Below are 14,130 nucleotides of genomic sequence, written 5' to 3' on the forward strand. Positions count from 1 at the left end.
CTTCTTGAATTGACAAATTTGTTTACCATATTAGAAAACCAAAGATTCAACAGTGGTAATGTAGAGTTGTGTCTAACCATTTTTTCTACATGCATGTTGTATACACTAGGCAAATTATTTCGCCCATGTTTATTTCCATGCCATTCATCCCATATTTATGCATGGTGAGAATGAGCTTAACTCTGAGAATCGTGGTGTTGAATGGGTTCTTCAAAGTCTATGTGAATTTTCCAATGTCTGGAAGACACCCACCTCTATAATATCAATATAAGCAATAACAAAGGGTTAGCGTCTTGCCAGCTCTAAAAGCCAGGAATGCTTCAATTCCATTTGGGAATAACTTGGGCACTTTCATATTCAATTAAAATTTATCTTAAAAAGTTTCTACTTGAGTATCCTGGCTTTGTCTGCCAAAGACCCCATAAACCATTGTACAAATGATCTAGATACATAGAATAAACCAGACTTTCCTATGACAACCTTACCTGGAAGCCTTGTTTGTCAGTGTCCCCTTTAAAATGGTATGGGGTCTGAATTGGCTAATGAGGACTTCCCTTGCTTTAAACACACTATTCTATTAATATATTCTTTTTTTTTTTTTTTGAGACAGAGTCTTGCTCTGTTGCTCTTGGCTAGAGTGTCCTGGCATCAGCCTAGCTCACTGCAACCTCAAACTCCTGGGCTTAAGCAATCCTCCTGTCGCAGCCTCCTGAGTAGCTGGGACTACAGGTGTGTGCCATTGCGCCTGGCTAATTTCTCTATTTTTAGTAGAGATGGGGTCTCACTCTTGCTCAGTCTGGTCTCGAACTCCCGACCTCAAGCGATCCTCCTGCCTTGGCCTCCCAGAGTGCTAGGATTACAGGTGTGAGCCACCACACCTGGCCAATATATTCATTTCTTAAATTCCTCTCTTTCACCAGACAATTCCTTTAGCAATCAACTTCTGAGACTCAGTTTAGGATTTTCAATTTAATCCAGTACATTTCTAAAATTGATTTTGAATCACACATTTAGTGACTGACATAAATGTCTATTCCAAATTAAAAAAAACTTCCTGTGAATAACTTTTGGACTGTTAGTTGTCATTCCCCATTTTAGTTTTCTCCTAACTAGGATTATTTCCAAATTAATAAGAATGTCCTTAAGATCTTTAACTACAAGCAGGCAAATTTGCAGCAACTCAAATTATACAAAGTATTCTAAGCTAAAAAAAGAAATTGTTTTTGGATGATTTACATGAGAGTTCCCATCTAACAGGGAGGATCATCAAGAACTGACCTGACTTGGCCTTAGGAATTTAAGAGACTAAGTGATCTCTAGAAGACAGGAAGAGAGAAACACATGGTGCCACATATATTTACACAAGAGTGTGGGAACAGACTTCAGCAGATATTTCAAAGGGCTTAAACTGGGTGAGTCTTTAAACAAACAAAACCAAAATAAAATACCAACTGTGAGACCTTAAAACATTCGTGTTTCTTCTTGGGGCTTTATATCCCACAGTTGTCAAATTGGGAACTGGAGTCTTGTCTCCTCCTATCATTCTCTAATTCTCAGGCGATGAAACAGGCAGGAATAATATTCAGACATTAACCATCATTCTGTTTCATCTTCCATGATGGGATGGAAAAATGAGAGTGTTAAGGAATCAACTCACCACAAGGCTAGTGTTGAATTTATAAAACCTCTGGACTGTTCTGTCACTGAAGCTGTTGCACAGGTTTTTCTTTACGAAGTTGGGATGGTTGAGGATGTCGTTTGCTACCAGGGGCTCCTGCCAAGGCCAAATAGAACAGAAGACATATGCCATGTAATAGGCTGCAGGCTGGTGGAGAACTGAGCTTCCCAGCTTTGCAACAAATACCTTGTGGGTGATGTGCTGCTGTTCCACAGGTGCATGTCCTTTGGGGTCAATGAGAGTTGGATGTGCCACCAGATAACCCCTGTCCTCCATTATGAAGCACCTGTACCAAAACAAGTGACGTCCCTCATTCATATAAGCTGTTTTTTTTTTTTTTTTTTTTTTTTAATTAAAATGCTTTCAGAGAGCATTTATCTTGCTTGCCCTGAAACAAATTGCATTGACCTCAGGTTCTCAATAAATACTCTTGAAAAAAATGAAGGAATGCTGGCAGGCAGGTAGACAGATACATTATTTTTGAGGTGGTGGATCACCTGGAATACAGGTAGAGGTGAGAGTTACGCCTGATTCTGTGGCCACCTCCGTAGTTCATATAGAATGTGTCCCACCCAATCCAAGTAAGACGGACTCAAAGATGTTGGCAAGGATGTATGAATGGGAAGTTTGTTTTTTATTTTTGGGAGGCAGATTCTAAAGGAAGTAGACTTGGGTACTTAGAGTGACAAACTAAGCAAACCACATAATTTCTTCTTTCAATGATACACATACACAAAATACAGCATTGAGGGGACATATAAAAATATACAGTAGTCTTCCCTTATCTGTGGGGAATACATCCCAAGACCCCCAGTAGCTCCTTGAAATTGCAGGTAGTATTGAACCCGATACATACTATGTTTTTTCTTATATATACATGCCTATGGTAAAGTTTAATTTATAAATTAGACATAGTAAGAGATTAACAACACAAAGTAATAATAAAATAGAACGATTATAATATACGGTAATAAAAGTCATGTGAATGTGGTCTCTCTCAAAATATCTTATTGTTCTGTACTGTGGAAAAGTGAGACTGAGCATAAGGGGGGAGCACTGTATACTGTATTTGACAGAGACACTAAGTAAGTAAAGCTAGAACCGCTTTAATCGACACTATATTCTGCTTCACCTTACCCCACGTTAGTGATATCAGCTTGCCAGGAATCCTGCATTTCCCCGTAAGAGCCAGTGACATGAAGTGTGGACCACGAGACAGAATTAAGAAAGCTATTTTTAAAAGCAGCCTGAATTAAATCAAGGGAATGCCCTTGCTTTGATCAGACATGTTCTTTTGAAATTCAGGAGGCAAAGACTTGGTTCCATGAGCCTCTTCCCAGGGAAATATAAAAGGAGAGTCTAAGCAGCTGAAAATGTCACAAAGACTTTGGTTTAATGACTAAGTTCACATCAAAAGTACTACCCAACAGTACCCTCTGGTCTTTCTAGTACCAAGGATATGGGAAACCTCTAATTACTGACTTCTAGGGAAACAGAAGTGCCACAGTTATTCTCCTTCTTGTGTTCTGAGTCTGTCTAAATCACAAATAGTATGCATCTTAGAACAAAAATCTTCCTAATGGCACATGCAGGCCTTGAATTCAACTTCTGGTCCTGACCATAACTATGTGGTTGCCATTCAGTAGAGATACCTTGTACAGTGGCAGCTAGAAAGGAAATAGTGTCTGTAAAGGGCTTACCTTATTTTGTTGCCACCGTCTTGGTTACACACTGGTAACAAGTCCATCAGAACCTTGTAGAAGTATCTAAGTGTGAAGTCAATGCCCATCACAGCCACAGTGTGCCCAGAAGACAGCTGTGTACTTTATGTGAAAAAGATCAGTGAGAACGAGAGGCATGGCAAATTCAAAGGTACAAGTTATGTTCAAATTGTAGGGACATTGTATGGTATCAGAGATACATTCCCACCTTTCCTCCTCACTCCCCCCGCCTCCCCAAACAATTAACTAAACAACTGATTTAACATAACATGGCGATTTCATGAGAGAAAATTTTAAGACTTAAGGGGGACTTTCTAAGTAAGACTGGCCCAAAACATGAAATACAGCTAGTCCTGACATTACAAATGTTCAAAGTGGCTGGACGGTTTGGCAAAAATATGGGTGCAGAGGCATCAGGTGGAAGGGTGGATGCATGGCTACTGTGGTTACTTCCAACAGACCTCTAGACAAGGAGCCTGAGCAATCTCATTATTTCCTGCATTTTGTAGGTAAGGAGACTGAGATCTCACAATGACTCAGTGACTGGTGTCAGGTGGTACAAAACCTAGTAGGACCAATGTCTACTCTAGTTTCCTTTCTGTAACACTAAGGCTGATTCCATTCAGAGCATGGCTCATATTATACAGTAAGTCTCTCCTGGTTCCTTTCTCCATTCTCCAATGCTACTCTCAGGAGAGTCAAGGAAGAGAAGAGCTGAGCAGTACAACACGATGCTAACTGTTTTGGCTCTGGAATCAAGCAGATCTGAAATCAAATCTTGGCCTTGTGGCTTCTGGAATGCTATTTAACTTTCTCAAGCTTTAGTTTTCTCATCTGAAAATGGGGACAATAATAATACCTACTTTGTATAGCTGTTATTGAGATTAAATGAGATAGTGTGCTACAGTGCTTAGCAAGCTAACGAGCATACTACTCTTTAGAAAGAAAACACTTCAAGAAATTGCTAGGTGTATCAGAAATATGGACTTCTCACTTGGAACCATAGTTCTTTTCAATCTAATGTTCATGGGTAATTGGAAAGGCATGGGTTAGTGGACCAATGAACTCCTGCACTCTTCTGGCTGAGAATTTGCAGAGTTTATCCAACATGGAACTTTCTAAGAGCCCATCATTTAACATCATCTACCTGCCTGCTTTCTTTATAAAGAAAATATCAAAAGAAAAATGGCAAAACCCTCAATTATTTCTCACAGCAATCTTATAAGGCTTATCATTTCCAGAAAACTGAAGCCTGAAGAAATTACATATTTGGCCAAGATCACACAGTGAATACCTAGTGGAAATAGGGACTCAAACTCAGTGTCTCCAACTCCAAAGCATATACTCTTAACCACTAAGTTACGCTGCCCTCCTTAGATCTGCAGGGCATTCAAGAGTTTCCAAGCAACTTTACATTATTTAATTACTTGTGAAACAGCCAGGAAGGAATCATAGTTCCTATTTTATAAATAAAAAAAATTACGCTTAGCACGGTTAAAAGACTTAAATAAGATAGTCAGATCACCTTTTATTTATGGTAGAGAGACCAGTACTCAAATCTGGCTGTTGCTACAATACTATGACTGCCTCAGTGAAAAATATGACTCAAGTGTTTTGGAATAAGGTAATTTTATTTCTAAACTTCCTCCGAAGTGAGAGCATGCATACTGCCCATGTAAGTCTAGTATTCATATTTTTACCTGCATTTCAGATAGGTACACTGTTACCATGGCAACTCATAAAGAATGTCATAGAAAAATCACACCAAACCTACATTTCGAAGTACAACAGACCAGGCTGTTTGCAATACTTTTGTGAGATTTTCACTGCCAAAGACACATCTAACCGTCCCTTAATCGGTGACTGCCCTTCATCTCTAGCAGCATCATCATTCCGCAAAGAATGCAAACCTAGATTCTCAGGGCACTGAAAATGCTTACGGAAGAATCACAAGACAGCTACATGAGTAACTGAGAAGTGAGTGTTGAATTAGAAAACCCCTCCCCTAACTCTCAGCCAAACCACTTCTGAAAACCAAGGGTGAATGGGACTGCTTCATGACAGGCTGAATATTAGCTTAAGCTTTCTCTTCTGACCTGTTAAAATGCTATGAATTTAAAGTAAAAATAGCATGATAATAAAAATAACTACCATTTATCTGGGACTCAACACTGTCAAGTACAGTGCTAAGCATTTTATATGCCTCATCTCTAATTTTTATCATATCAGTTCAACAAAGGCACTATTACCTTTGTTTTACATGTAAGGGTCAGAGAGGTCATAAAACATAATAAAAGTACTTGACATTTATTGAGCCCTTACCACATACCAGGCACTGTTCTAAGAGCTTGACATATATTGAATCTTTAAAATAATCATTTGAGATAGGCTCTAATATCTCACTTTCCCAGGTGAGGAAACAAAGGCAAAAATTTGTTTACAGTCATATAAATAGCAAATGGCAAACCTACTTTTTCAGAGTGGAATCATCTTAGGATGGGTTACGTTCTTAAGCTGGAGCATGAGGCCAAATAACTAGTAACCACTTGAAAAAGTACCTCTGCAAAGCCTATCTACCAATACACCCACCAAAGCCACAGTTGCTTTGGTTGGGTGCTAGAAGAGGTAGTTGACCTGCATTCTAAACTATTTTGAATAAAAAATACACAGCTTTAAATAGTAAAATCACATTCAGCTAAGCAAAATATTCAAACGATTAGGTTCATGGGACTGTGTATTGCAGGGCAACAGCAGACGATTTTTCTGGGGAATACATACTCGTTGAGTGACACGGGAGCCAGAATCTGGGATTCCAACTGCCATTTCTTGCACTCGTTAAACTCACATATCTAAACTTACATAGGTTCAACCCACAATGTAAAGGTAACCAAACAAGGGATTTGAACCCAGGTCTTTCTCACTTGAAAATCCACCACATTTCCAGCATGTTTCATTTGGACTGACTTGAGAAATATTTGTAAATAAACCAAATCAGAATTCTTCTGCCCATCCAAACCCCAAACAAAAACACATATACACGCATAAATATCTGCCCCGTCCTTGTCCTCCTGAACAGAAAGGATGCCGTACAGAAGGGCAAGCTAATGCCTCCTGACATTGAGCTGCCAGGTGAGGGGAGCCCAACAGATCACCTAACGGCTAAGACACACCTCGGTTTTTATTCCCCACTCTGTGACAACGTTTTCGCCAGCCCAGTTCTGGCCCATTTCATTGTAATCAAAGACCAAGGTGACTGCTGTCCCCTCAGAGAAACAGCCTTTGTTTGCTGTTCCTCCACTGATTAGAATATACGGGAGGGATGATGAGTCTTACTATTCAGACGTTAGTAGGAGTGCGCCCAACAGATGGTCTGCTAGTGAGAACATTGAGGGATCTGTTCTAAATGAGTGTTTACTTGTTTACATGTGAAATATCACATTATGGGAACAGCTGACAGAGTCAGACAGAGACCATGCCCTACAAGGGAATCAACATTTGGCTGGCTGCGGGGCCCTGCTTTCCACAGAGACAGAGGCCACGATATTGAAATTCCACACTGTGCTGCTTCCCAAGTCTTGCTCCCGACGAACTTGTGTTAGAGGAATTCTACTGAATGTCAGTCATTTTACATATAATGAGCACCAGTGAAAAGCATGAAGTTAAGCAAGAAAATCTGTCTCCTATAAATTTTAAGGCATCATTACAGGTATCAGTCAAAATATGATCTTCCTTGGTTGCGAGGAAAAAAACAGCTATTTGTATATTGAAGAGATTAAAACAACGTGTGTGACTTACCTCCCCACTTAACATTTCACTGACACTTGTAGCTTAAATACCAAAATCTCAAAAGCAGGAAATATAAAGCACTCTAAATATATTTACAGTGATACTGATATAGCATTCTGGGAAAATAAATTTTCAAAAAGCCTTCACATCTCCCAAGAAGAGACAGTTTCAAGGACAAATTTTGAAAAACAAACAATTCATATCATTCTAAAAAGTTAGGTCCAAATACAAGAAGGTAATAAATTTGATATCTTGGTACTTTTTTCTTCATTAAAAATGCTCCTTTGCTTGGGAAAACATTCTCTGGCAATGATAATTGTCAGGGTTCCATTCTACAAACTGCTCTACTGACTCCAACACCTTTTTCTTTTTCATAAAACTCATCACGGCTGCCAAAAACAGGGCTAAGAGGCTTTCATTGGCTCAAGTCACATAATGACCTTGTGAGTGAGGTAGGTGCTATCCCCACTTTACAGATGGCAGGGGGAAGCTAAGGAATCAAAGGTGACACAGCTAGAGAAGCTGTTTGAATCCCAGCCCGCCTAACCTCAAAGGTCATGCTTTTGCTTCCAAGTCTTGGTGTCTACTATTCTATTCAAATTTTCAAAATACTCTTGATGTGTTAAAGCAATGACTAAAAAATTAATTGAAATATTACCTGGATGAATGAATTGTATGGCTGATTGTCACGACATAGCCAGCTCCCCCAACATCTAAGTAAGGACCGGTCAAAGAAATCAACCCTGGGTTAGCTACTGCATGGAGATACCTAACAGAGACCAAAGAAAGTCATGTTATTTTAGAATGTGAACAATTACTCCAATTACTTCAAAGAAAAGTGAGCTTGTAACTCTAAAAATACTTATCACAAATTGTGCTTATGTTACCTTAAAATCTGAAAGGATTCCTGTCTTTTATGTTTGACTATAGCACCAACTATCTGAAATTCTCTTTTTTAAAAACAGGTACCAGCCTAAGCAAGAATGAGACCTCGTCTCTACAAAGAATAGAAAAATTAGCTGGGCATGGTGGTGTAAGCCTGTAGTCCCAGCTACTTGGGAGGTTGAGGCAGGAGGATCGCTAGAGCCCAGGAGTTCAAGGTTGCAGTGAGCTACGATTATACTGCTGCACTCTAGCCCAGGAGACAGAGCAAGACCCTGTCTCAAAAAGAAAAAAAAAAGTACTGAACTCAGCATATATCTTGGCTTTTACAAAGATCTATAGTATAGATGTTTTAAAGACTAAAAAGAGATTAATGAAGTAGAAACAAAATACAGTTTGGCACACAAAAATGCATCCTGGATTGCATAGGGTGGAGGAGCAGGCATTAAGAATAACCCACTCATGAATGACTCAGTAGCCACCCAGAGCAAGACTAGAATTCCTGTTCTTATGCCCAAGTCGTCCCCTCTTCTACAGCACCTTGCTAGCTTTTGTTTTTGAAAATCAACGTAAAATTAAAGCTCAGAAGGATGCTTTTGAATTTATGTGCTCATTTTTCACAGGTCCTACACCAGCTGTTATTTGATATCATAGCCATGTGCGGTAAAATGGACACATTCTGCACAAAGTAGAAATCCAACAAACCACTAGGAATCCAAATGGCAAGCATAAAGCATTTCAGTTTCAAAATTTCAATGAAGAGATAAAAACACTGTAGACACAAAAAGCCCACAAAGCTGTTGCTAATGCTACATTAAAAAAAACTATTCAGAAACATTTTCGCCGCCATGAAAGTATCTTCTTTAGTGTGACTGCCTGAAGTTGCTTTCTTGTATGCATTTATCAGATCTCTCCAGGAGTTGGGGGGAACCTTTGACAATGGAAGCCCCTAAAACTCACCATTGTCTCCTAGTGGGATCAAATGCTTTGTCCATGAGGGAACCAGGATAAATTCTGAGGACACCATTGGGTGTTGCTATGTAACGGCGGACAATGTAAGTGTTCAGGCTACTCATTTCCATTTGTGTCATCCATTCATCTGTGACGTGGCTGGTAGCCATTACTTCATTTCTGACAGAGAACTGGGAAACAAAGGAAGACATAGCAGGGATCCTTTAAAACTCACATAAAAAGAGAGTGGGCTGCTGGCAGGGCTCTGTCGCAGAGAAGCCAAGCCCAATTACTTAAAAATCTTTCCACAGCAGATGGATGCAGCCAAACTTGGTGAAAACAAAAACTTACAGAAATATAGCCAGTGGATGTGTGATTACTCAATTGTTCATCCTAGCTGGGCTTTCTGAGTTTAAAAAGACACATCCTATGATGTGTCATTAAAGATACCCCTTCCCCCCCATCTTTGCTCCTTAAACTTCATATCTATCTCAACAGCAGGGGCTCTATACTTCTTTCTCCCGGGAAGGATGGGGCTGGGAAAGTTTCACTGGCCTCTAAATCACACCCCCCTACCCTGGAAACCCCCAGTACATCTGAGGCCTGAAACAGACTCTTCGTGTGGCTCACAGGGCTTCTTAATCCATCGGAAGGGTCCCTGCTGACCAGCCACACGCTCTGCCTTCCAGCCCTCCAGCTGAGAGGCACAGATGCAGAGCTGGGCTTCCCACTTCAAAGGTTCACGGCCAGCACCCCCTCCCGGGCCTGGGGAGGGGGACACCGGCAGAGGGGCCCCTCGCCAGCACTCACTTTGAGGCCTGGGTTGGCAATGAGGCGGGTGTTGTCGCTGAGATAGGCTGTGTAGTGCTCCACCATGCGCTTTGTCTCTGGCTGGCTGAGGTGTTCGTAGGGGGAGGAAAAGCTGCCAGCAGACAGCATGACGGTCGGGCTCTCTGAAAGAGAAGCAAACAAAACAGGCCTGAGAATACCGTGACTCCAGCTCAGGCCCAAACAAAAGCCTCCCTCACGCTCTGCCAGGCCGCCAGCCACGGTGGCTTAACATCTTCCACAGGGACACAAGATACCGAGAGGAGGGAAGAAGGAAAAAGCCACGTTCTCTCCCTTCAGGGAGCTTACGGTCCTCAGAGTAAACCAGAACAGACACGTGCACAAGCAAACACAAGTGCAGGATGTGGAAAACCTTCAAATTGTCTTAAATCTACATATCTGTATGTGTCCCATACTTATCAGTGACTTGGAGGCAGCGTGCGACATGCATGGCGCCAGCCTGGGTTGAATCTGCCTGTGTGGTACCAGGCAAATTGTATACATGTCACATTTGTCTCACCTGCAAAATGGGGAAAATAACAGCACCAGTTTTACAGAGTTATGGCAAGAATTAAGTGAGTTCCTATGTGTAAAGCAAACGCGTGTTAACCATTATTATTCACATTTGTAATATTATTTAGGAAGAGAGAAAGATGGAACGGTGGAATCAATACAAAAAAAAAAAATAAAAAATTACTCTCATAGACGATGGCAGCCAAACTTGACATAAACCAAAGCTTGTAGAAACAGAGTAGTTAATGTGTACATATTTATTTATTGGTCCTATCTAATAGGAAAATCCCCATTTCCAATTTAAGAAATAAATCTCCACAATGTATGAAACAAAAACACTAAATCTTTGTCTTTGAAATGTTCTACTGTTCAACCTTACCACGTTCTTAAAGGCTCTGGAAAGCATGATCATGGATCCCAGCTCATTTAAGTCTGTAGGTCATTTTCTACTCCTCTTGTTAGTTCTCACACATAGTCTTGTGTTTCCTTGCAGCCTGGTGATGATCTTTGACTAATGTGAGGAATAACTTGAGGCCTAAGGGAATGGGAGTATCTTCCCCCAGTGAGCTCTGTTGTGTGATTCTGCCCAGTGCCGCATTGCAAGGTGACGCTGGGTGGGGAGGTGGGAACGGTTCCCAGCAAGGAGCCAGGATGCTGCCCTAACCATCGCAGTGTGTGACTTTGGTATTTAGCTAGTCTAAGACCATTCCATTTCAAAGGTGAATGCTTGAAGTTCTCTAAATCACTCAGATGATAGGAATCTCAAATTAAGACCTGATTTATTTGTGGTTCACTCTTACCCTAAAGATGCAGTGTTTTAGGATCTTTGCTAAAAGCATGTGTGTGTGGGGGGGTGCGGGGGTGAAAAGAATGGCTTCATTTATTAGAGTCTTCACCTTTTTTGGACCCTGGATTTGACTTCTGCCTCTCTTCCTAGTCCTAAGAAGCCACCTACAGCACAGTTTAATCTCACAGCTGTTTCTTCTGGATTGGTAAATATGTGCATTGTGAAAGTGGCTTTGAATGCTGGCTTTCTTCTCTGGGTTCTTGTCTTCTAGATTTTGGCCCACTAAATCCTATCACGTTAGCTCTTTGATACTTTCTAAGGAGATTTTAATCCAGAATTGCGTTTTCATCCAGGAATTTCAGAATTCTAGGACTCAGAATTACCTAGTCTGTTATACCCAGAAAATGTTGCTTTCAATGATGTTATTTCTCATTTAATTTTTGTGATATTGTCACGGGCTATCTTAGGAGATTAATAAAAAGAAGGAAACCAGAGGTTTAAAAAGGTTAGATTGTGAATTCAGGTGCATATGCTCCTGTGGTCCCTCTATGCAAGGATGTGCCAAGAAGAGAAGGAGAGAGGATAATTCCTGAACTCACAAATCTTAGGATCCAACCGGAGTGATAAGGGCAAGGAAAAGAGAGGAAAACAACAATGTGAGAATAACACAGTAATAAGAGGTGTCAAAGGCATACATCCACTTCAGGGACAAGAGAGTTGTAGTGGGGCCAGAGTTAGGAGAAGGAGAGACACCTTGGGGAGGTGGCTTTTTGGCATTTCAGAAAAGGCTGGTGCAGTAAGATGGATTGAGCACAAAGAGAGACAAAGAAAGAATCAAGAAACAGGACCCATAGCTTTGTGTCCAGGAGGCAGACATACTCACTCATACACACACATACATACTGAACTGCCTTAAATGATGTACTCTTAAAAAATTCTTCTTTTTCTCTTTGTGTATCAAGAAAGACAATGTCCTTCCATCAGCTCTCTTGAAGACAGATCTGACGTATATTTAATACCTTGCCTCAAAAATCCCCATCATCAATGAGGTCGGATGGAAACTATTTATTTGCCATGTCTCCCATATTTTCCATTCCTCCTTTACTGTATTTTGATTATCCTGGTTCACTTTGATTACTAACTAATCCCAACTAAGCTGCCCTTCATTACATGTCCACACTATCCCGGGTGAGAAGGGGTAATGTCCAGGTGAGGAGGGGTGGCAAGGTGGAAAGAGCTCCCATACTGTGAAAGTCAGACACTGGCCTATGGTCTGCCTGTTAATCACATGTAAAGTATTTAAGTTGATAAATTACATTTTCAGAGTCATCTCTGTGAGGCATTGCTGTCCAGCTGAGACACAATGCAATCCATAAATGTAATTTAAAATTTGAGTACCACATTAAGAAAAGCAAGAAGAAACTGATTAATTTTAATATTTATGGAATCCAATATATCCAAAGCAGTATCATTGTTTTAACATGTAATCAATATTCAAAAAAAAAATGAAGCATCGATTTCACATTTACATCTCGATTTGGACTAACCACATTTCAAGTGCCCAGTAGCTACGTGGGGCTAGTGGCCACCATATTGGAGAATGGAGCTATAAGAGATTATCCAGAGGAAATAAAAAAATCTGGCTTGAGCTTCTTTCTCATCAAGAAAACTGTTGTGCTTTACTGTCTCAAATTTCAAAATAGTGATCTTATTTTCATGAGCAGTAGTATTTTGCTTGCTCACACAAAACTTAAAAGAGCATGCACACATTAGCTTTTCAGTAAAGCATTTCTTAAAAATATGAATTTTTCCATACTCTTTTATATAAAGACAAATACAACCCCCAAGGACCAAATCAAAACAAAGAAATATAAAATCCGGCCTTCTTGGATCAACAACACTGGCTCTCTCCAAACTGTCAACACTGTTAGGATGTGTCACAGAAGGGATCCCTTAGTCCAGCCTGCTCTTCTGATTTCATGTCCAGGCAGAATTCTCTGAGATGGAATTTAAGGGAGGAACCCAAACACGAGCACTCTCATTTGGAATCTAGAGACGGATGACTTCTGTCTTTGATCCTCTTCCCACCTGTGTCCCCTCTGCCTAGTGTGCCAACTGTGTGATGATTCTTAGATATTAATTTTTTTGGAACCCTAGGTCTTTTCAACAGCGAAGAGGAGAGTATCTGTTTTACTGTACTGTGAGCATACTGCAGTACACTGACAGCACAGACCACAGAGGCCTCGTACGTGTCTGGCAGGTGGCAGAAAGAGGGGCCTGAGCCAAATCTCAGTTTGGCTACCTTCTGTGTCATCGGGGAAAATTATTTATCCCTGGTAAACCCAAATGTCGTCATCTATCATAGGGTAACTCAGGTGATGAATAAAAAACATCTGGGACATAAAAATGTAAATTCCTTTTTGCTGGCCTTTGAATTATTTGCCCATTCCTAAGCCCTTCTGAAGATAGGGACTTGCAGTAGATTACTCATAGCTCACTGCAACCTCAAACTCCCGGGCTCCAGCGATGCTCTTGCCTCTGCCTCCCGAGTAGCTGGGAATACAGGTGCATGCCTCCAGACCCGGCTAATTTTTTCTATTTTTAGGAGAGATGGGGTCTTGCTCTTGCTCAGACTGGTCTCAAACTCCCGACCTCAAGCGATCCTCCTGCCTTGGCTTCCCAGAATGCTGCTATTACGTGCATGAGCCACTGTGCCCAGCCAAATTCTTTTGGATTCTTTTTACTGTTTTTCCACCCACCCACCTTAAAATCCCCTATCTGCGTACTTACTTTTACTGGGGCTGTACCTGTGACTCTCTTTATGGACTGTCTCTGGGCTGCTGAGACCTCTTTGCCCAGCACTAGCGGAGAGCTGAAAGTGACTAAGGAAGATGAAAGCCGAGTTCTCTTCCTTTAGTCTGGGCAACCTCTGTGCTGCGATTTACACTCCAGAGCTCCCCTGCAGGATCAGGCTGAGGTTATAA

The 14,130-nt window shown here is 40.9% G+C and overlaps 1 protein-coding gene across 1 annotated transcript in view; it reads right to left on the bottom strand.

Annotated features, from left to right (window-relative positions):
- CACHD1 (cache domain containing 1) overlaps nucleotides 1-14,130 on the bottom strand; it is a 210,536-nt gene that overhangs the window by 18,651 nt on the left and 177,755 nt on the right. The window contains exons 13-18 of the mRNA XM_012639326.1: nucleotides 9,829-9,971; nucleotides 9,028-9,209; nucleotides 7,844-7,954; nucleotides 3,379-3,501; nucleotides 1,865-1,964; nucleotides 1,658-1,774 (exon numbers count right to left, since the gene is read on the bottom strand). Of these exons, the coding sequence (XP_012494780.1) occupies nucleotides 1,658-1,774; nucleotides 1,865-1,964; nucleotides 3,379-3,501; nucleotides 7,844-7,954; nucleotides 9,028-9,209; nucleotides 9,829-9,971 (776 nt within the window). The remainder of the gene's footprint in view (nucleotides 1-1,657; nucleotides 1,775-1,864; nucleotides 1,965-3,378; nucleotides 3,502-7,843; nucleotides 7,955-9,027; nucleotides 9,210-9,828; nucleotides 9,972-14,130) is intronic.

The sequence above is a fragment of the Propithecus coquereli genome, unplaced genomic scaffold, assembly GCF_000956105.1.
Source record: "Propithecus coquereli isolate 6110/MARCELLA unplaced genomic scaffold, Pcoq_1.0 Scaffold14, whole genome shotgun sequence".
NCBI classification, from domain to species: Eukaryota; Metazoa; Chordata; class Mammalia; order Primates; family Indriidae; genus Propithecus; species Propithecus coquereli.